The 15,866-nt window shown below is 28.4% G+C and overlaps 1 protein-coding gene across 7 annotated transcripts in view; it reads left to right on the top strand.

Annotated features, from left to right (window-relative positions):
• LOC142331438 (uncharacterized) overlaps positions 1 to 15,866 on the top strand; it is a 306,269-nt gene that overhangs the window by 278,115 nt on the left and 12,288 nt on the right. For all 7 annotated transcript variants that reach the window (XM_075377347.1, XM_075377346.1, XM_075377348.1 and 4 more), the window contains 4 exons: positions 5,047 to 5,404; positions 11,502 to 11,776; positions 13,200 to 13,335; positions 14,964 to 15,299. In XM_075377347.1, the coding sequence (XP_075233462.1) occupies positions 5,047 to 5,404; positions 11,502 to 11,776; positions 13,200 to 13,335; positions 14,964 to 15,299 (1,105 nt within the window). The remainder of the gene's footprint in view (positions 1 to 5,046; positions 5,405 to 11,501; positions 11,777 to 13,199; positions 13,336 to 14,963; positions 15,300 to 15,866) is intronic.

Raw genomic sequence — 15,866 nt, 5'->3', positions numbered from 1 at the left:
TGCTTCAAGCAGTCGGTAACATGTCCTGTTCTTAAAATTCTCCAATTATTCTTTTATATTAAAGGAGGAATATTCTAAATTGCAGTTTCTCACTGGTGAAATTTTAACAATAAGCTACCAATTAAAATTTTAATGGTTGTTAACTGTTTTCTTGGAATTTCATTCAAACTACCATGAATTTTTTTGTAATTTACATAATTAATTCCATTTAATTGGTATCTGAAAAGACTGTTTTAACGGTCATTGGTTAGATATAAACTTGCACCCAGAATTCAATTGGTTGAGAAGAGGTAGAGATGTGTATGATCCTTTTTATGTTGTGTGTAAAAAAAAAAACATTTTGAACTGGGCAATATAGGCCAAAAGGCAGTGACTTCGCACAATAAAAAAAGAAAGAAGCATAATGAAAATTAAGATAAGGAATTCTCAGCTTTCTCTGAAAACCTTTTATCTCCCAGTGGTAACTCAGCAGACTAAAATTTTCATCATTAGTTATGAGAACGGTGGTTGTGATACATCTGCGTGTTCTTTGCTTGGATCTTCTGATTAGAGTAATAGCAGTTCAGCAGCAAATGACAATACATTTGAATTCTCGACTTCTTTTACGCAAAATGACAACACAATTACTTCATTTTGTTATAAAGATGTTTCTAAGATGGAGATTATGTGGGTTCTCATTGTTGTACAGAAGAAGTTATCTTTAAGTTCAAGTGAAGATATTGGTGCAGCTTTTAAAATTATGTTTCCTGATAGTTGTATAGCATCAGAATTACAGCTTAGAGATACTAAATGCTCTTATGTCATTATGCCATACTTTGATGGCATTCTGCAAATACGCTAAAATAATAATGACAAAATATTATACAAGTAAATGTTAATAACGTTTGTTTTCTGTACAAAATAAGGTGTTCTGTTCTAGTTTTCTTATTTGTATTACTTTTAGTCGCAGTGATTTTAGTTTTACTTTAAGTTGTGATCCTACATATTCTTTGTTAGATTGAAATATTTGTTTCTTAGCATTTTTATGCAAACCAACTTATTAAATATTATTTTTTGTTTACTTTGCAAAATATTGTAGGCTAGTTTTTGTGAAAAATTTGTAGCAATCTTAGGCGCAAGCCAATTAAAAAATGCTTTACTTAATGTATATTTAGTTACTTTTTATTTATCTGTGTTACTTTTAGTTGCCACGATGTTCATTTTTATGCAAAAAACTTATTAAATATTGTTTTTTTTTTGTTTTGTACTTTGCAAAGAAATTTACTGAAATAGATTATCACAAAAATAGCCTAATTTTAAATGTATATTGTAAAGAGTCATTAAAAAATAAACTTTAAAAATGAATGTAATAGTAAATAATAAAAAAAAGTGTTAATTGGGATGGTATGGGAATGGTGGAGGCTGCAATAAAATAAATATATTTTGCAGAGTAAATGGCAATAGCATAACATTATGAGAGTCAGGGAATTTTTTACTAAATGGTCAGTAAAAGTCAGAAAAAATGAATCTTAAAATTTGCCGGGAACTCTGTTTTATCAATTTATTAAATGACATCATACTGAAACTACTATTAGAAGAAAAAAATTAAACAATAGATAAACTCTTAGAAAAACTTTTTTCCATATATCTTATAATATAGTTCTGCAATATTGAAATTCCACTAAAAGAAAACTGGTAAAAAATGGGGTGAATACATTGCATTTAACCATAACACCGAAAAGAGACACTGTAATAAGGTAAAAAAAAAATAATTTTTCCATCATAATTTAAAAGACAAATATCATCTTTTACATGAATTGAAGTGTATTCAATTTTTTGAATACACTTCAATTGATTTTTTTTTTTTTTAATATATAGAAAATTATTATATCCAATACATTACATATTAATGAGATGGATGTGAAATAATTTACAGAAACTGTGTTTGTTTGTTCTTCAGGTCAGTATACAATGTATAATCACATTGTACATTTTGAATAAAGGGATTTATCAATCCATAAATTTATTATAATCAGTATTTTCATCCCTCATGTATTACCTTCAAAATTCACCCAATTATTCGATAAGATTCATTATTTGTAATATATTCCTGTATTTTTTATCAGAAAGATTTTAAAATTATGCTTAGCAAAATAAAAACTAAAATCTGTACACCACATTCTGATTACCAAACATGTGGGCAAGAACCTTTGATATTTTAATTATTTCGATCAGATTTAAGAAAGTTCATCATAGCACTGATATATATATATATATAGAGAGAGAGAGAGAGAGAGTAACAGGAACCTAAAATCCAAAAATTGAGATTATAAGTACACAAGAGCACATTTTTACAAAATGAGTTTAAATTTTCGTAGCATGTCACCATTAATATTTTATATAAACTATATAAATAATAAAGGTTCAAAGGTAAGGTGAACTATTATTTATATAGTTTAAATTAATTTTTTATGAGAATATCAGTAAAAGAATTAATACAGTTTTATTTTTTACAAAATTTTTAATGAAAGTTAATAATTTCACTATCTGTTAAAGCTGTATTAATGATTTTATACATTTCCAGAATGTTTGGTAGAAACATGTTTCTGTTTTTAGCAATGTTTAATGCTCAACCCATAATATTATATACATATTTATGATTGAGAATAAAAATAGTTTTATCAACATTTAAGCAGTTGTATATAAAATTCCTAGAACGAGTATACAACAAAATATTTTTACAATTTCAAAATAACTATGAAAAAAATTTGTTTTATTTTTATAAATATGTTAAATACATTTTAAATCTATAAGAATTTCTTTATGAAGATTTTATAAAGCTGGACAATTCGACAAATAGCAATGTTAATTTTAATATTTATTAAATCTGAGACATTTTTCAATAAAATAAGTTAAAATCATAAGAGATTAAATAAATTATCCTGTAAAATTTTTTTTATATCACCTCTAGTGATTAGGTTTCATTGATAATCAGCTGTTAACTACAGCTGATCTTCAATCAAGTATTTTTATTTTTGTAAGGTAATACAACATATAAACTGAATTTCATCACTTGTAATCTGCAAGAATATTTTTTACAAATAGATATTAACAATTTTAAGAGTTTAATTTTTTTTATGGCTACTTGTTGCTTTTAAACACTTGCTCTAAAATGACATTAAAGTTGGAATTTTTATAAATATTTTACTATATTCAAACATAACATTTAGTGTCTTTTTTAAACCTAGTTTCATATTAACAAATGAATATATGATAGCAACTAAGTACAATTATTGAAAAATCACTATTTTTATGTACTGTCTGTTTGTAGAGAGTTAACTAATAGTAACAATAAAGGAGTTTCAAAAATGAATAAACTTGTTCATTTAAGGAATAATAATTTGATAGAATATTTATTAAATGTAGATTTACTATATACGAACTAAAGATTACTAATTATTGATCTTTTATATCAAAACTGATTTTAGATTCTTTTAAGTTTTACAATAATAATAATAATGTGAACATGTGAAATTCCGATTGTAAAATAATATTTAAAAAAAACACTTTTTCATTGTTATAATCATTACTTTGCATAATTCAATTATTATTTTTTTTTTAATGATGCCTTTTTTTAAGTATTAAATTACTTTTAAGATATGTGCTCTAAATAGCTTAGAAGAACAGTATACATAGTGTAATAAATTTTTATAATTGTCAGTTTTTTATTCAAATATTTATGGAGTAGAATAAAAAAGGGATTTTAAAAGGGCAGATTTAAATTCTTGGAGAGAGATTTATGTTGTTAGCTGCTATCTGTAGTGAATTTAAGTTTTAATTTAACCTCAGAACAGCTGTAACTGCAATAGTTTTATGTTCTCTTTATTATGAGATATTTTTATAGTTTCAAGTGGTACATTCTGAAAATGAACAAGTAAGTATAAATTGAATTTACAGCATTAACATTAAAAAAAGTATAATTTTTTATTTATTTTAATAGATGCTAAAAAGAAAGAGAGGGTCTCAATTCAACCTATTTTTTGTTTATTTTTTTTACAAGTCTTGCAATTCTACACTATGTTTGATTTCCCTACTCCCCACAAGATTATATATAATTTTATTTAATTAATTTTAAGTTCCGATTGAGATTATTTTTTAAAAAAAGATTTTGAAAAAATAATATATATTTCAACATTCCACAATATCTTAGCTCCTGCCCAGTAAAAACTACGGGAAGAGTTTTTTACAAATTTTCAAACATCTTAAATCTTTTGCATGAGAAATTGTTTTATATATATAGAATAGTACAGTATACAAGGCATGACTATTTAATATCAGCAATAGCTAAATAGTGTCATTCATGTAGTGATTTTTTGGGATCATGTTTGTACATGTTTTAACTAATGCTGATTAAATCTCAAGCCATTTGTTATTATTAGACTACTGCAAAAACAAAAGTGAAATATTTAAATTATTACAGATACATTAAAGTATAGAATTGAATTGGAGGATAATATTTTTAATTCTATTTGCATAATTTTTTATAATATCCCGTATCATTAGTTGACATTTTTCAGGTTTTTATTTTTCTAACTTATATAATAAAAATCTTAAACATTATTTTCTTTTGTCTAACTTATTTTAAAAATCACATAACGAAGTACTATGTGAGAAATGTATTGCATTTCGGTTTATAATCTAATTAGTTAGTCTGTAATTCAGTTTAATTAATTTAAGGTTCAGTTAAACCGGTGGGAAATCATATGATAATGTTTTTTGATGACATGTAATGGGAGGTAATCTTCAGAATGGGTTAGTGTACCTATGTGATCTACTCCGGATAAACAAAGTTATTTATTTAGATTATAATTTATTATTTTCTATTAATGTTTAATTTTTTCTTCTCCATTTGTATGAATTAAACAATTGTAAAAGTAAATAAATATTTTCTTCTCTATGTTATTTGTACGTTGATTTTCTTTCTTAAATCTTAAAATTATGTCACATTTATGAAATATATTTTTAATATATCGATAATTATTCATATATTTTATTTTTATCTTGCAGAACTGGTGGTGGAGTGAAGAGGTTGAATGATGATAGTGATAAATTACCACCTGCGAAACGCCCAAAGAAAGAGTCACCACAAAAAAAAGAAACATCAACAACAGGAGCTACATCGATTACACCAAAACCAGCTAACACTGCATTACCTCCAGCTGCAGTAACACCACAACAAAGTACATCTGCTGTTACACCGTTAAGTGATAAGAGTAGTGGTCTACATAAGGATTATTTTATGATGAATATGTCTGCTATCTATAAGGCGTTATTACATTCATTCCAGTATCTTAAAGTGCAAGAACTTCTTAGAGCATCTAGAGTTTGTCATTTGTGGAGGGATATTGCTCATCATAAGTCTCTTGTAAGTTTTTGATTTTTTATTATACTTTTCCATGGACTTATTTTAAGCATTCTCTTATCATTTTGATACAGATTGGGAAGAATGTCTCTGGGGCTCAACCACTACCTTTCTAAGACAAACGATATGATTTTGGTATTACAAAAAAAACAACTTTCCATTTTAAAAATTGCCATTTAAAAAAAAAGAAGAAAAATGTTCACAGTGATTTGGATATTCATTGTGCACTGACAGTATGTTGCATGCATCCACTTATGGTATAGACAGATTTTTAATTGATTGTTGTAAGAACACAAAATTTCATTAATCAAGGTTTGAAACGTATTGGTAGGCAATAATATTTTATCATAATTAAAATTTAAAAGTTTTTTAAACGCATTTTTAAGTTTTACTGTTTACTAAATGGACAGACTTTTATGATAATTGTTTTATTTTACAAAGGAAGTTCCTCTGGTCGTTCTATTCTAAAGTTTTTAAATAGAAAATTTTTAGGAGAAGAATTACATTTAATTAATTTGAGATATTTTTCTTTTTTCATAATACATTCTAATCGATTGTTGTTTAAAAGACTAAGATTTATAAAAATGTGCTTATTTCTAGCTCTACTGTGGCGGTTTTAACAATTTTTATATTCAGAATCTTTTATAGCCTGTTGATGCCTATTTCAGAAATTCTTACAAGTGCTGTTTTTCTCAGAAAACCAAAAACCTACCTAATTCCTTAACATTAAAGATATTTAATTGGGACCTTTTTAATCCTCTATTCCTTTATCCAGTAAACTAGGTATTTCTGTGTTAAAATATAAAATCCATTAAGTTCATAATAAACTTCCTTAAAAATTTTCTTGAATTGGTAATAGCCAATGATGTTTGTTTCTGTTCCTCCTAATAAAAATTAAGTTCTCTTCACAAATTGTATTCGTTTGTTCCTTCCCTTGCCAATAGTCATCACCATTTCAACTGAGTTTAATTGCAGCCTGGCCAATACTAGGTCAGAAATTTTGTTGCATTTACTTTCATTAGTTCATTTACTCCTGGTTTCAGAAATATTGTTTGCTTCAGAGATGTTACATAAAAAAATATTAGTTCTTTTTAGAGATTTACTTTATCTTTCCTTTAACCATATTATTGTCTAAACATAAGAAGTGGCTCTTCTCAAAAGTGATTCTCTTTAACTTTTTTTTATCTTTTTCCTATATACTGCATGTTAAAAATTCAGTTTTTGATGATATAAATATTCAAATTATCCTTGGGCCAAAGTAAGAAAAATTATTTCCTACTTCAAACAAGAGTTTTACAGAAAACATTGTACATAAAGAAATATTTTCATGAACAATTTGTAAATTTATAATATTGATAATGAAAACTAAGAAACAAAAAAGAATAAAAAAGAAACAACTCGTAACACCTACAACAATAAAAAATCTATAAATGAAACTATAACAAAAAAATGTTAAAGCATTTAAAACAGGATCTTTGACCCTTTTCCTGATAGGATTATAATCCTGCCAATGCTCTTCTACATTTTGCATTTTAATTAAAGAAATCACCCAACATCAGTGTTTCAGAGCCTTTATAAATATATATTAAATGAAAACCACAAAATCTATTGGGAATCTTAGGTAGAAAAATAATACATATTTTCTCTCATTCCAATGAATCACAGCTCATACTCAGTATTTATGCATATTGTTTCTTTGCATTTTCTTTTCCCATTTTTATCAAGTATAGTAAAATAAATAATACATATTTCTACTTATAGGTAAGGATAACTTGCACTCATTAGCAGTCTCTCTTTGCGTTGTTTATTTGCCTTCTTTTGTTATTTCTCAAGACACTGGTTTTTGCTTTTGTGATTTTTTTATTGGCTTATCTAAATTGACTGTATCTCCCTTCCAATTTTAGCTCAATTAAGATAATAATAAATTATAAATGCTCTTCCTACATTGTATTTATTATTGTAAATAATAAAAAAAGCACATTTATTGAAAGAAAACTGTAATGGATGTTGTCATAATTCTCCTTTCTTCCACAAACTCTGCCCATATACCTTCTAAATGACTTATATACAACAGTATTCCTTTTGAATATGATATGTTAGTTTTTTTTTTTTTTCAGCCAAAAACTGTATAATCATTAGCAAGTAATGTATTTATAATTTTGGTCATTATTAGTACTCACAAGCATTCATCTGTTTTCTTATTGTTAAGCTAATATTCTCAAATAAATTATTTTTTGCTGTTTCGACTATCTGAATTATATTTTCCAGTAAAACATTTATTTAATTATGTTATCAATTGTAGATATATTTGTTATGTGTACTGAAATAATAGTTTTGAGTAAACAATTACTGGTTTCTTAAGTCTTAAAAAACATTATTATTTCCACTTCACTTGTTAATTGTGAATAGAATTGCTTCTTATAATTTTTGGGGGGAATTTAATGTACCATTATCTGTTTAAAAAGCTGTATACCACATGCTACTCGGATTACAACTGTAATATAACATTGTAGATTGAAGGAGTATATTTATCAAACATTAAACCTCATTCATTTAATATTTAAAAGAACCACATATAGAGCACAGATAGCTCTTGTTTATTAACTACTTAAACATTTGGTTTTTTTTTTATAGGGTATAAGACAAATATTTTGCATTTAAAGCAGAAACATTACTGATTGATAATATACTAGAAAAAAGGCAGGCAGAAAGGAAAACAATTATCCCCAAAACAAAAATGTAATTTTAGATAAACAGTGTGAACTAATGAATCATTCATTCTCTGCGTGCAGCCACCCAGCACACCACTGTTGGTTCACTCTGTGCCAGTAGCAGCTAATATGAAAATGTGAACACATACAACAAACAGACAAACCTACGCACCAACCTTTTTTATGGAGAGTGATAAATAGAACAAATTTGCAATCGCCAATTAATTGTTTAGTACCTAAATAGAGAATGAAATATTAAAAAAAAAAATATATGCCTATACTTCTGTGAAAGTAGAATAGACTTCTAATGAAAATAAAGGAAAGTAGGGTGTTGAACTATTTTGAGGAACTTCAAAAAATTTGGTTTGGTCAATGTAGAAAATTTTTTTTAACATTGTAGATTAAGAAATTATGATATTGGTTATAATCTGTTTGCTGTACAAAAGCAAAATTGATTGTATAATTTTATCTTTTTAAATATTTTATATGTATGTTGAAAAATATTATATATCATTGTTACAACCTTTTTTTTTTATTGAAGTTAGCAAAGGAAAAAGATTATTTGAATATACAACTATATTTGTAGTCAAAAAAGTGGTGGTAACTTTAAATCGGGGTGTGTATGTTACCTAAATTACATAAATAGAAATATAGAAACTGAAATATAAATAAACAGATAATAAGTTCAATGTGGTTAAATACAGTGCCTTCAGAAAGTCGCTGTGCAGTATGCTTTGGAATTATGTAGTGCATTTTGTCGTTAAGTTGGTTGCCCTATGTTTGTTGGGCATTGCTCAGTAATAAATAAAGATGTCAGTTGTTGAGTTGTGATTGAACATGTTTTGTTTCGTTTATCAAAATCAATAGTTGTGAAAAATGTAATGGTTCTTTTGGAAGAAAAACGCGTTCCCATTTTTCTCGTTGAACATGTCTTTTATGAAGGTGACAAGTTTACTGATTTAGTGAAGCACAAGTTTTCTGAAAAGTTTCAAAATACTCCTGTTCTGTAACGCAGTGCAATTCAATTCGAACTCTTATCTAAAAATTTCAGGCCACAGGCTCTGTTGAAGACACTGATCGAACTCGAAGACTACCTAAACTAAACAAACAGAAGCTGCTTGATATATCAGATAATGCTTGATATATCAGAATCTGCTTGATATATCAGATAGTGGCCAAAAGATCATCAAAATCAACGTGTAAGTTAGCACATAACTTTTGGTTATATTGTGCAGTAGCAAGATATTGGACTTGCTACTGTACATAAAGCTGAAAGAAAGGAACTTTTCCACTGCAAAGTAATACGTGTTCAAAAACTGAAACCTTACTGATAATGCCAGAAAACTGAATTATTGTCAGTGGTTTAAATGTTTTATTGACCAAAATTCCATACGTATCCTTGAGATTATGTCTTTTACTGATGAAGTGTGGTTTCATCTGGGAGAGTATATTAATTCACAAAATAGAGATACTACAGGACTGTGGTCGACAACTAATCTTCATGAATTACACAAAACGAAAACTGGAGTTTGGGTCTGTGTAAATAGAACACACTCTATGGATCCAGTCTTTTTTGAAAATATATTTAATAGTGATTATTATGCATTTTTAACAAACTTCATTAGTCAGTTAACAGAAGTTGAAATCAATCATGGTTGGTTCCAACAAGAAGATGGTGCCGCAGCACACACAGCTAGCAGGTCAGTGACTTTTTTTATGAAAATGTCTTGAACAAATCATTTTGAAGGGTGTATGGCCTGCACAATCGCCCGATATGACTCCCCAAATTACTTTCTATTGGGGACAGCAAAACAAGCAGTATATTGCAACAGACCACAGACGATTGACATACTAAAAACCATAATAATGGCATATGTACAAGACATTCCAATAAGTCAGCCAGTTAAGGTGTTTAAAAGCAAATTGAAACATGTAGAGTGTTGTATTGATGTTGGAGAAGGTCATTTTCAACTTTTATGGACTATTTCAGTTTTGTAATACCCATTTATATAAAATAATGAAACAAAAATACAAAGTAATAAATAAGAAAGTTTGTTCATTACATCTCCATAATTTCAGTGCACAGCAACTTTATGAACACACTGTACAGTACTAATAACTGTAAATTATTATTATTAAGTTACAGGTACTAGGTCAGTTAAATATAAACCAGATGTTATTTTTAATATTTATTAGTATAGAATAAAAATGCAAAATATATTTATTGATTTTCTTTGTTGTTTCCTTGAAGTTCTACATATATTTTGCAGCATGTGGAAAGCTTGTGAATTCCTTCTTCATAAAGATTTTGAGGACATGCCACAAGCCACTTGCATGCGTATTAACTTCTCTGCTTCGTTGCTGCTCTGGAATCTATCTCTTTCCTTAATGGTTCAGAGAAATCTCATGGACATAAATCTGTATGGGAGATGTTCTAAGGTTTCCCAGTAAATTTGTCCACTAGTAATGGCTGTTTAGGGCTGGTATTGTTGTGAAAGGAGAATTACATCTTTGATTGGCTAATGACTCCTTTTGTTCCTGTAGAAGGCTTTCCCTTTGTCCAAGAGTTGGCAGTGGTGTGCAGTATTCACAATGTGACATTTATTACATAAAATCTACAAATAATATGCCTTTACAGTCCCAAAAGTTGTTTACAAGGATTTTTCCAGGTGTTAGATCCCATTTTGGCTTTACAGAGCCAGGCTCTCCACTCCAAACTTGGCTAAATCAATTCAGTAATCTTTGGCAAATTCCTGTTGGGACTGTTTCTGATTTTGGTTCAAAATCTTGGAACCCATCTCATTCAGACTTTGCAGAACCCAAGATGCTTTGTATAATGGCATGGACTCTTTTAAGACTGATAATCACTTCTAAAGTAGTTTCATTGAATATAAGCTATAAGCTGCTGATCATCTTTGCTGTCACGGATCAATTGAATGTTGTCATCCATTACACTTGTCTTTGAATGCTTATTGTGACTCATTTTGTACAGCTTCATACTCCCTTAAATTTTCTGGTCCAGTTGTAAACTTCAATAAGGGAAATCATATTCTCAGTCTATGAATTCAGTCTAAGCAAGATTTTGGAGGGTTTGACACCTTCATTCATGACAAAATTTATAATAATACATTGTGAAACCAATGATGGAACCTGCTCTGACATGATGCTGCTGTCCACAGAGATGCAAATGCTGAAATGGCTGAATAGTTCATCCCCTCTCCACATCTCTTAGCATCAAAATCCCTCCCCACCAGCCCACTCACGTCATACATGAGTCGTGAATAGAAAAGTCTCTGTTACAATCATATGTTGGTAATTTTTTTCAGAGCATTTATAAATCATTTAACAACTTCTATAAAAAAGTAATTATATTTATTGTTTCTTTTCAGTGGCAAACAGTTAGAATGAAGAATTCACGAGTGCGTGATTGGGAAGGTTTTGCTAATATGTTACGTAGTTCTGGCACAAAACATCTTGATTTACGTAAAATGTTAGTGCCTGATAAACAAGAAATTCAAGGTGATATGTGGTCCGAATATGCACGTGCTATTGAACGTGTTAATATGTTATTACGTATTGATATGTGCCGTTGTCCTGCTAGTGCTGTTGAAAATTCTGTTAGAAAAAACTCTGAGTTACAAGTACTTTCTGCTCTTGCTATAAGGTAAATTTTTATGTTGTTTTTGCACTAATTGATTTTATATATACATATATATAGAAAAAACATTTTTAATTAATGAAAAGATTACATAATATTTATGATTATTATTAGGATTTGTATATAGTATTTTAAACCTAACCCATTGGGTTGGTCTAGTGGTGAAAGCATCTTCCCAAATCAGCTGATTTGGAATTCGAGAGTTCCAGCGTTCAAGTCCTAGTGAAGGCAATTACTTTTATACGGATTTGAATACTAGATCGTGGATATCGGTTTTTGGTGGTTGGGTTTCAATTAACCATACATCTCAGGAATGGTCTAACTGAGACTTTACAAGACTACACTTCATTTACACTCATACATATCATCCGTTGAAGTACTACCTGAACAGTAATTCCCGGAGGCTAAACAGATAAAAAAAGAAAAAGTATTTTAAACCTAAGCTATTAACTCTTAAGTTAATAATCTTATGTGCAGTTTTTGAAATGAGGAATATTGTCATGTATGCTGATTCATATTGGCTTTTTTTGTACATTGTATACTTTAAAAAAATGCTAGTTGATAAAATTATTAAAAAAAGGAATTTAAATTTAGATAGGGATACAGAGTTGTCAGCGTGTACATAAATGTGAATAAAAGGGAATTAATGTACTGTTATCGATAAGACATAATCCCTTAGGTACTCCATGCTTCATAGATATGAAATTAGCATTCTGTTTTATATTCTTAAGCATTGTTATTTACTTTGTTAATATTTACATTACCAACAGTAATTAGTGTCCTTTCCATTAACTATATCTTTAGTCCCAATAATAAATAATAATTATCATTTTACAGTTAATGTTCTCTTATGAAATTTGATTCTGTCGTAAGTTTATTATGTTAGGCATTATTTTTAAATAATTCATTCTCATCGATTATTAGGAACTGGAACAGAAGGTCGTGGCTTTACTCAATAGCCACTAGTTTAGTTTTATGCACAACTCCAACTAGGAAAATGATTCTTTAGACAGTAACACAGGGTCACTAAGCACTAATCAAAAAGTGGCTTCTCTGCTGGTTACCAGAAGAGGTACCATTATGGCCCAATATATGGAGCCATGATGTCTAATCCAACTCCCGTGGCATTGAGCGCAGGAAAAAGGAATAGATAATAATGAAAAGGATTAAAAGAGAAAGGAGACAATCAACTTTCAGAGTTGGTGATTATGAAGGCTTGAAGGTTTGGATTGGGTTTGAATGAAATAATTATCTTGCCAGTAAAAGACATTTACATTATGACTGCTAGTAAAAGTCATTTTAACACTTATTTCTCATCATTAGTAAAGATAATAATTTACCATTAATATTGATTAGCCTTTCACAACTCAAATAAGGTTGTTTTCTCTTTTCCACTAAATTATGTTAATTTTGTTTTATTTTTTTGCAGAAGTAATTCGTTAAACATGGCTGCTTTTGAAAACTGTAAGCATTTAACAGAATTGAGATTAAAAAGTTCAGAAAAGGGTGGAATGGAATTGAAAAACTTGACTGCATTAAAACAGTTAACAAGGATGAAACATTTGGTACGTATTAATTATTTTTATATACACACTTTCTTTTATAGAGTTTTTAATTATTTTATTTTTCAAGTGGACTATTTGTGTAATTATTCTAATTTTATGAAACGGCTTCTAAAAGTTAGTTGAGTAGATTTATTTTACACAAATTGTATATGTTCTAATGTTGAAAGTTTTATGTTAGTTCCTTCACCAGACTTACAATTGATGCTAGTGCTTTTAAAAGTTTTCAGAAACATTTTTGGAGCCCTTTCATAAAAACTTCAGCTGTGTCATTACAGTATTGTTTTCCAGATTATCTTTGAAGCAGATAAATTAATCAAAATTTGTTTATTCAAAATCAGGTATTATGTTGTCTACATCATCATCATATTATGTGTTGTTGATAATACTACGTCTATGATCAGTATGCTGGCAATATTTGTGAAACAATGTAAAAGAACACATTATTTACAGATTATTCTGGAAAATAGTTTCAGGCAACTTTTGCTAATATTCTAACTTCTAAAATTATATCCTCTATGGATTACTTTTTATTACTTAATAATGTTCAACACCTTTAATAATGTGTCACAATTGATAGACATGCACTGTAAAGTAAAGTGTTTCAACATTAACAGTAATTCAATCCTTATGAAAATGGTTGCACTGCATAGTTTTTTAATTGCTGTTTTATCATAACTCTTTCAAAACTATGTTGGTGATTTTTTTTAAACAAAACAAAATTTGATGTTTGTATTTTGTTTAGTAAAATACAGTGATATCTTGTGCATGTTACACACATACACACACAGCTGTTCCTATTATTGGAGAGGAAACAAGAACAGATGTTGATATATCAAGGTATCATAAACACTATCAACTTACGAAACAATTTCTGTTACAATCTTTATTTTGAACTATAAGTGTAAATTCCAGGAACCTTATGAAAGAACCTTTAGTATTATTGCTTGTGACTTACTTTAAGAATGAGGAATGGAAAAATTGATGATACAAGGCAGTCAGGAGTGAGTAAGGTTCCCACATCAAATAAATCTTTACTGAAATATTTTCATTTAAAAATTGTATAAATTTTGCCTTACCTGGAAGGCACTTATCTTTTAAAGTAATAATGCATAAATCAAAATATTTTGACATTGAACCTGTATTGAACAAATTTCTGAATGCCATATTATTAGAAAGATATAAAAATTGATGATTCAGGACAGGGCTTTAGGCCTGCTGTTTAAGAATTAACTGTTCTCAGATTTTCAAAAATAACTGTAAGTTGCATATGATTAGTTATAGTTATGTATTAAAAACATCCCTCTTTTATAAATACTCCAAGGCAATAGTGTCAAATTGCTTTCCTCATTTCTTGAAATTGGCTTGATAAGCAGCAATATTTTTACTTAAAAGTTCTTTTTACAAGAAAATTATGAACAGACTGTAAATAACCCAGATAGAATTTATATATCTACCGCAATTATTAACAGCTTACGTATAGGTAATGTTTTATTCAGTTATTATTTTTACAGTTTATGTTCACAAATTAAAATTTTTTTAAACGTTTATTTTTCGATTTTTTCATAGAATATTTTTCTATTGTGAAAATGTAAAATTTTATTATAATTTATTTTTTGTTTTTTTTCTAGTCTCTGTTGACAGTGAAAAATATGCCTGCAGAGTTGTCAGAAGTATTTGAAAGTTTGGTAAATCTTGAATCAGTTGAATTAGGTGAATGTTCAACGCTACCGGAATCGATCGCAGTTAATGGTTTATCAAAAGTAAATAGACTGCAGAGGTTGCGATTAGAAAAGGGTCATGGTCCTTCTTGTCCTACAATCCCGCTTTTAAATACAATAAGTAAATTACCAACACTTACACAATTGGAACTTATCAATTTTGATATTAAACCTGGATTTGATACTGCATTATCAAACTGTACAAATTTAAGAACGTTATTAATCATTCCTACATATGTTACACAGGTTGGTGTAAATATTTTATTGTATAATTGTTTAAAAATATGTGTTGTGTGTGTGTATATTTACATCCAGACATTGTCTTGTTTTTTTATTGATTGTTTGTATTTTGCAGGTATGCTTTAAAATCCTACACTGGGCAAATATGCCCCAGTATCAGCCACAGGATATTTACCTATATCATTAAACCTATAATGAGTAAAGATATTTAAAAGACGAATCCTTATGAATTCATTAAATTTTACAGCATGGTTGTTACAATTAAATGCATTTATGTAAAAGTATTTCTTCGTGCTTGTTTTTGTATTTCGTAGATAAACACCATGAACTTACTAATTGGTTGTGATTATCATTAAATGGGGATGTAGGTGAGGGTAGTGAAAATTTGTTTATTAGGCTATTCTATATTTGTACAGCAGTATGAGGAATCACGACTAAAAAGGGTTAAAAATACTGAAGGTTAGGTTTGGTCTGGTCTACTAATATAATTTTATTTTTTATCATTACCAATAAACATTTCTTAAAGAATGTTTGTGTATTAAGTGTCATAACGAAAGATATAGATGAAAATTG

Source organism: Lycorma delicatula, chromosome 10 (genome assembly GCF_047948215.1).
Source record: "Lycorma delicatula isolate Av1 chromosome 10, ASM4794821v1, whole genome shotgun sequence".
NCBI lineage: Eukaryota > Metazoa > Arthropoda > Insecta > Hemiptera > Fulgoridae > Lycorma > Lycorma delicatula.
Note: the sequence above shows the minus strand (reverse complement) of the source record. Positions and strands in the feature narration are given on the sequence as shown.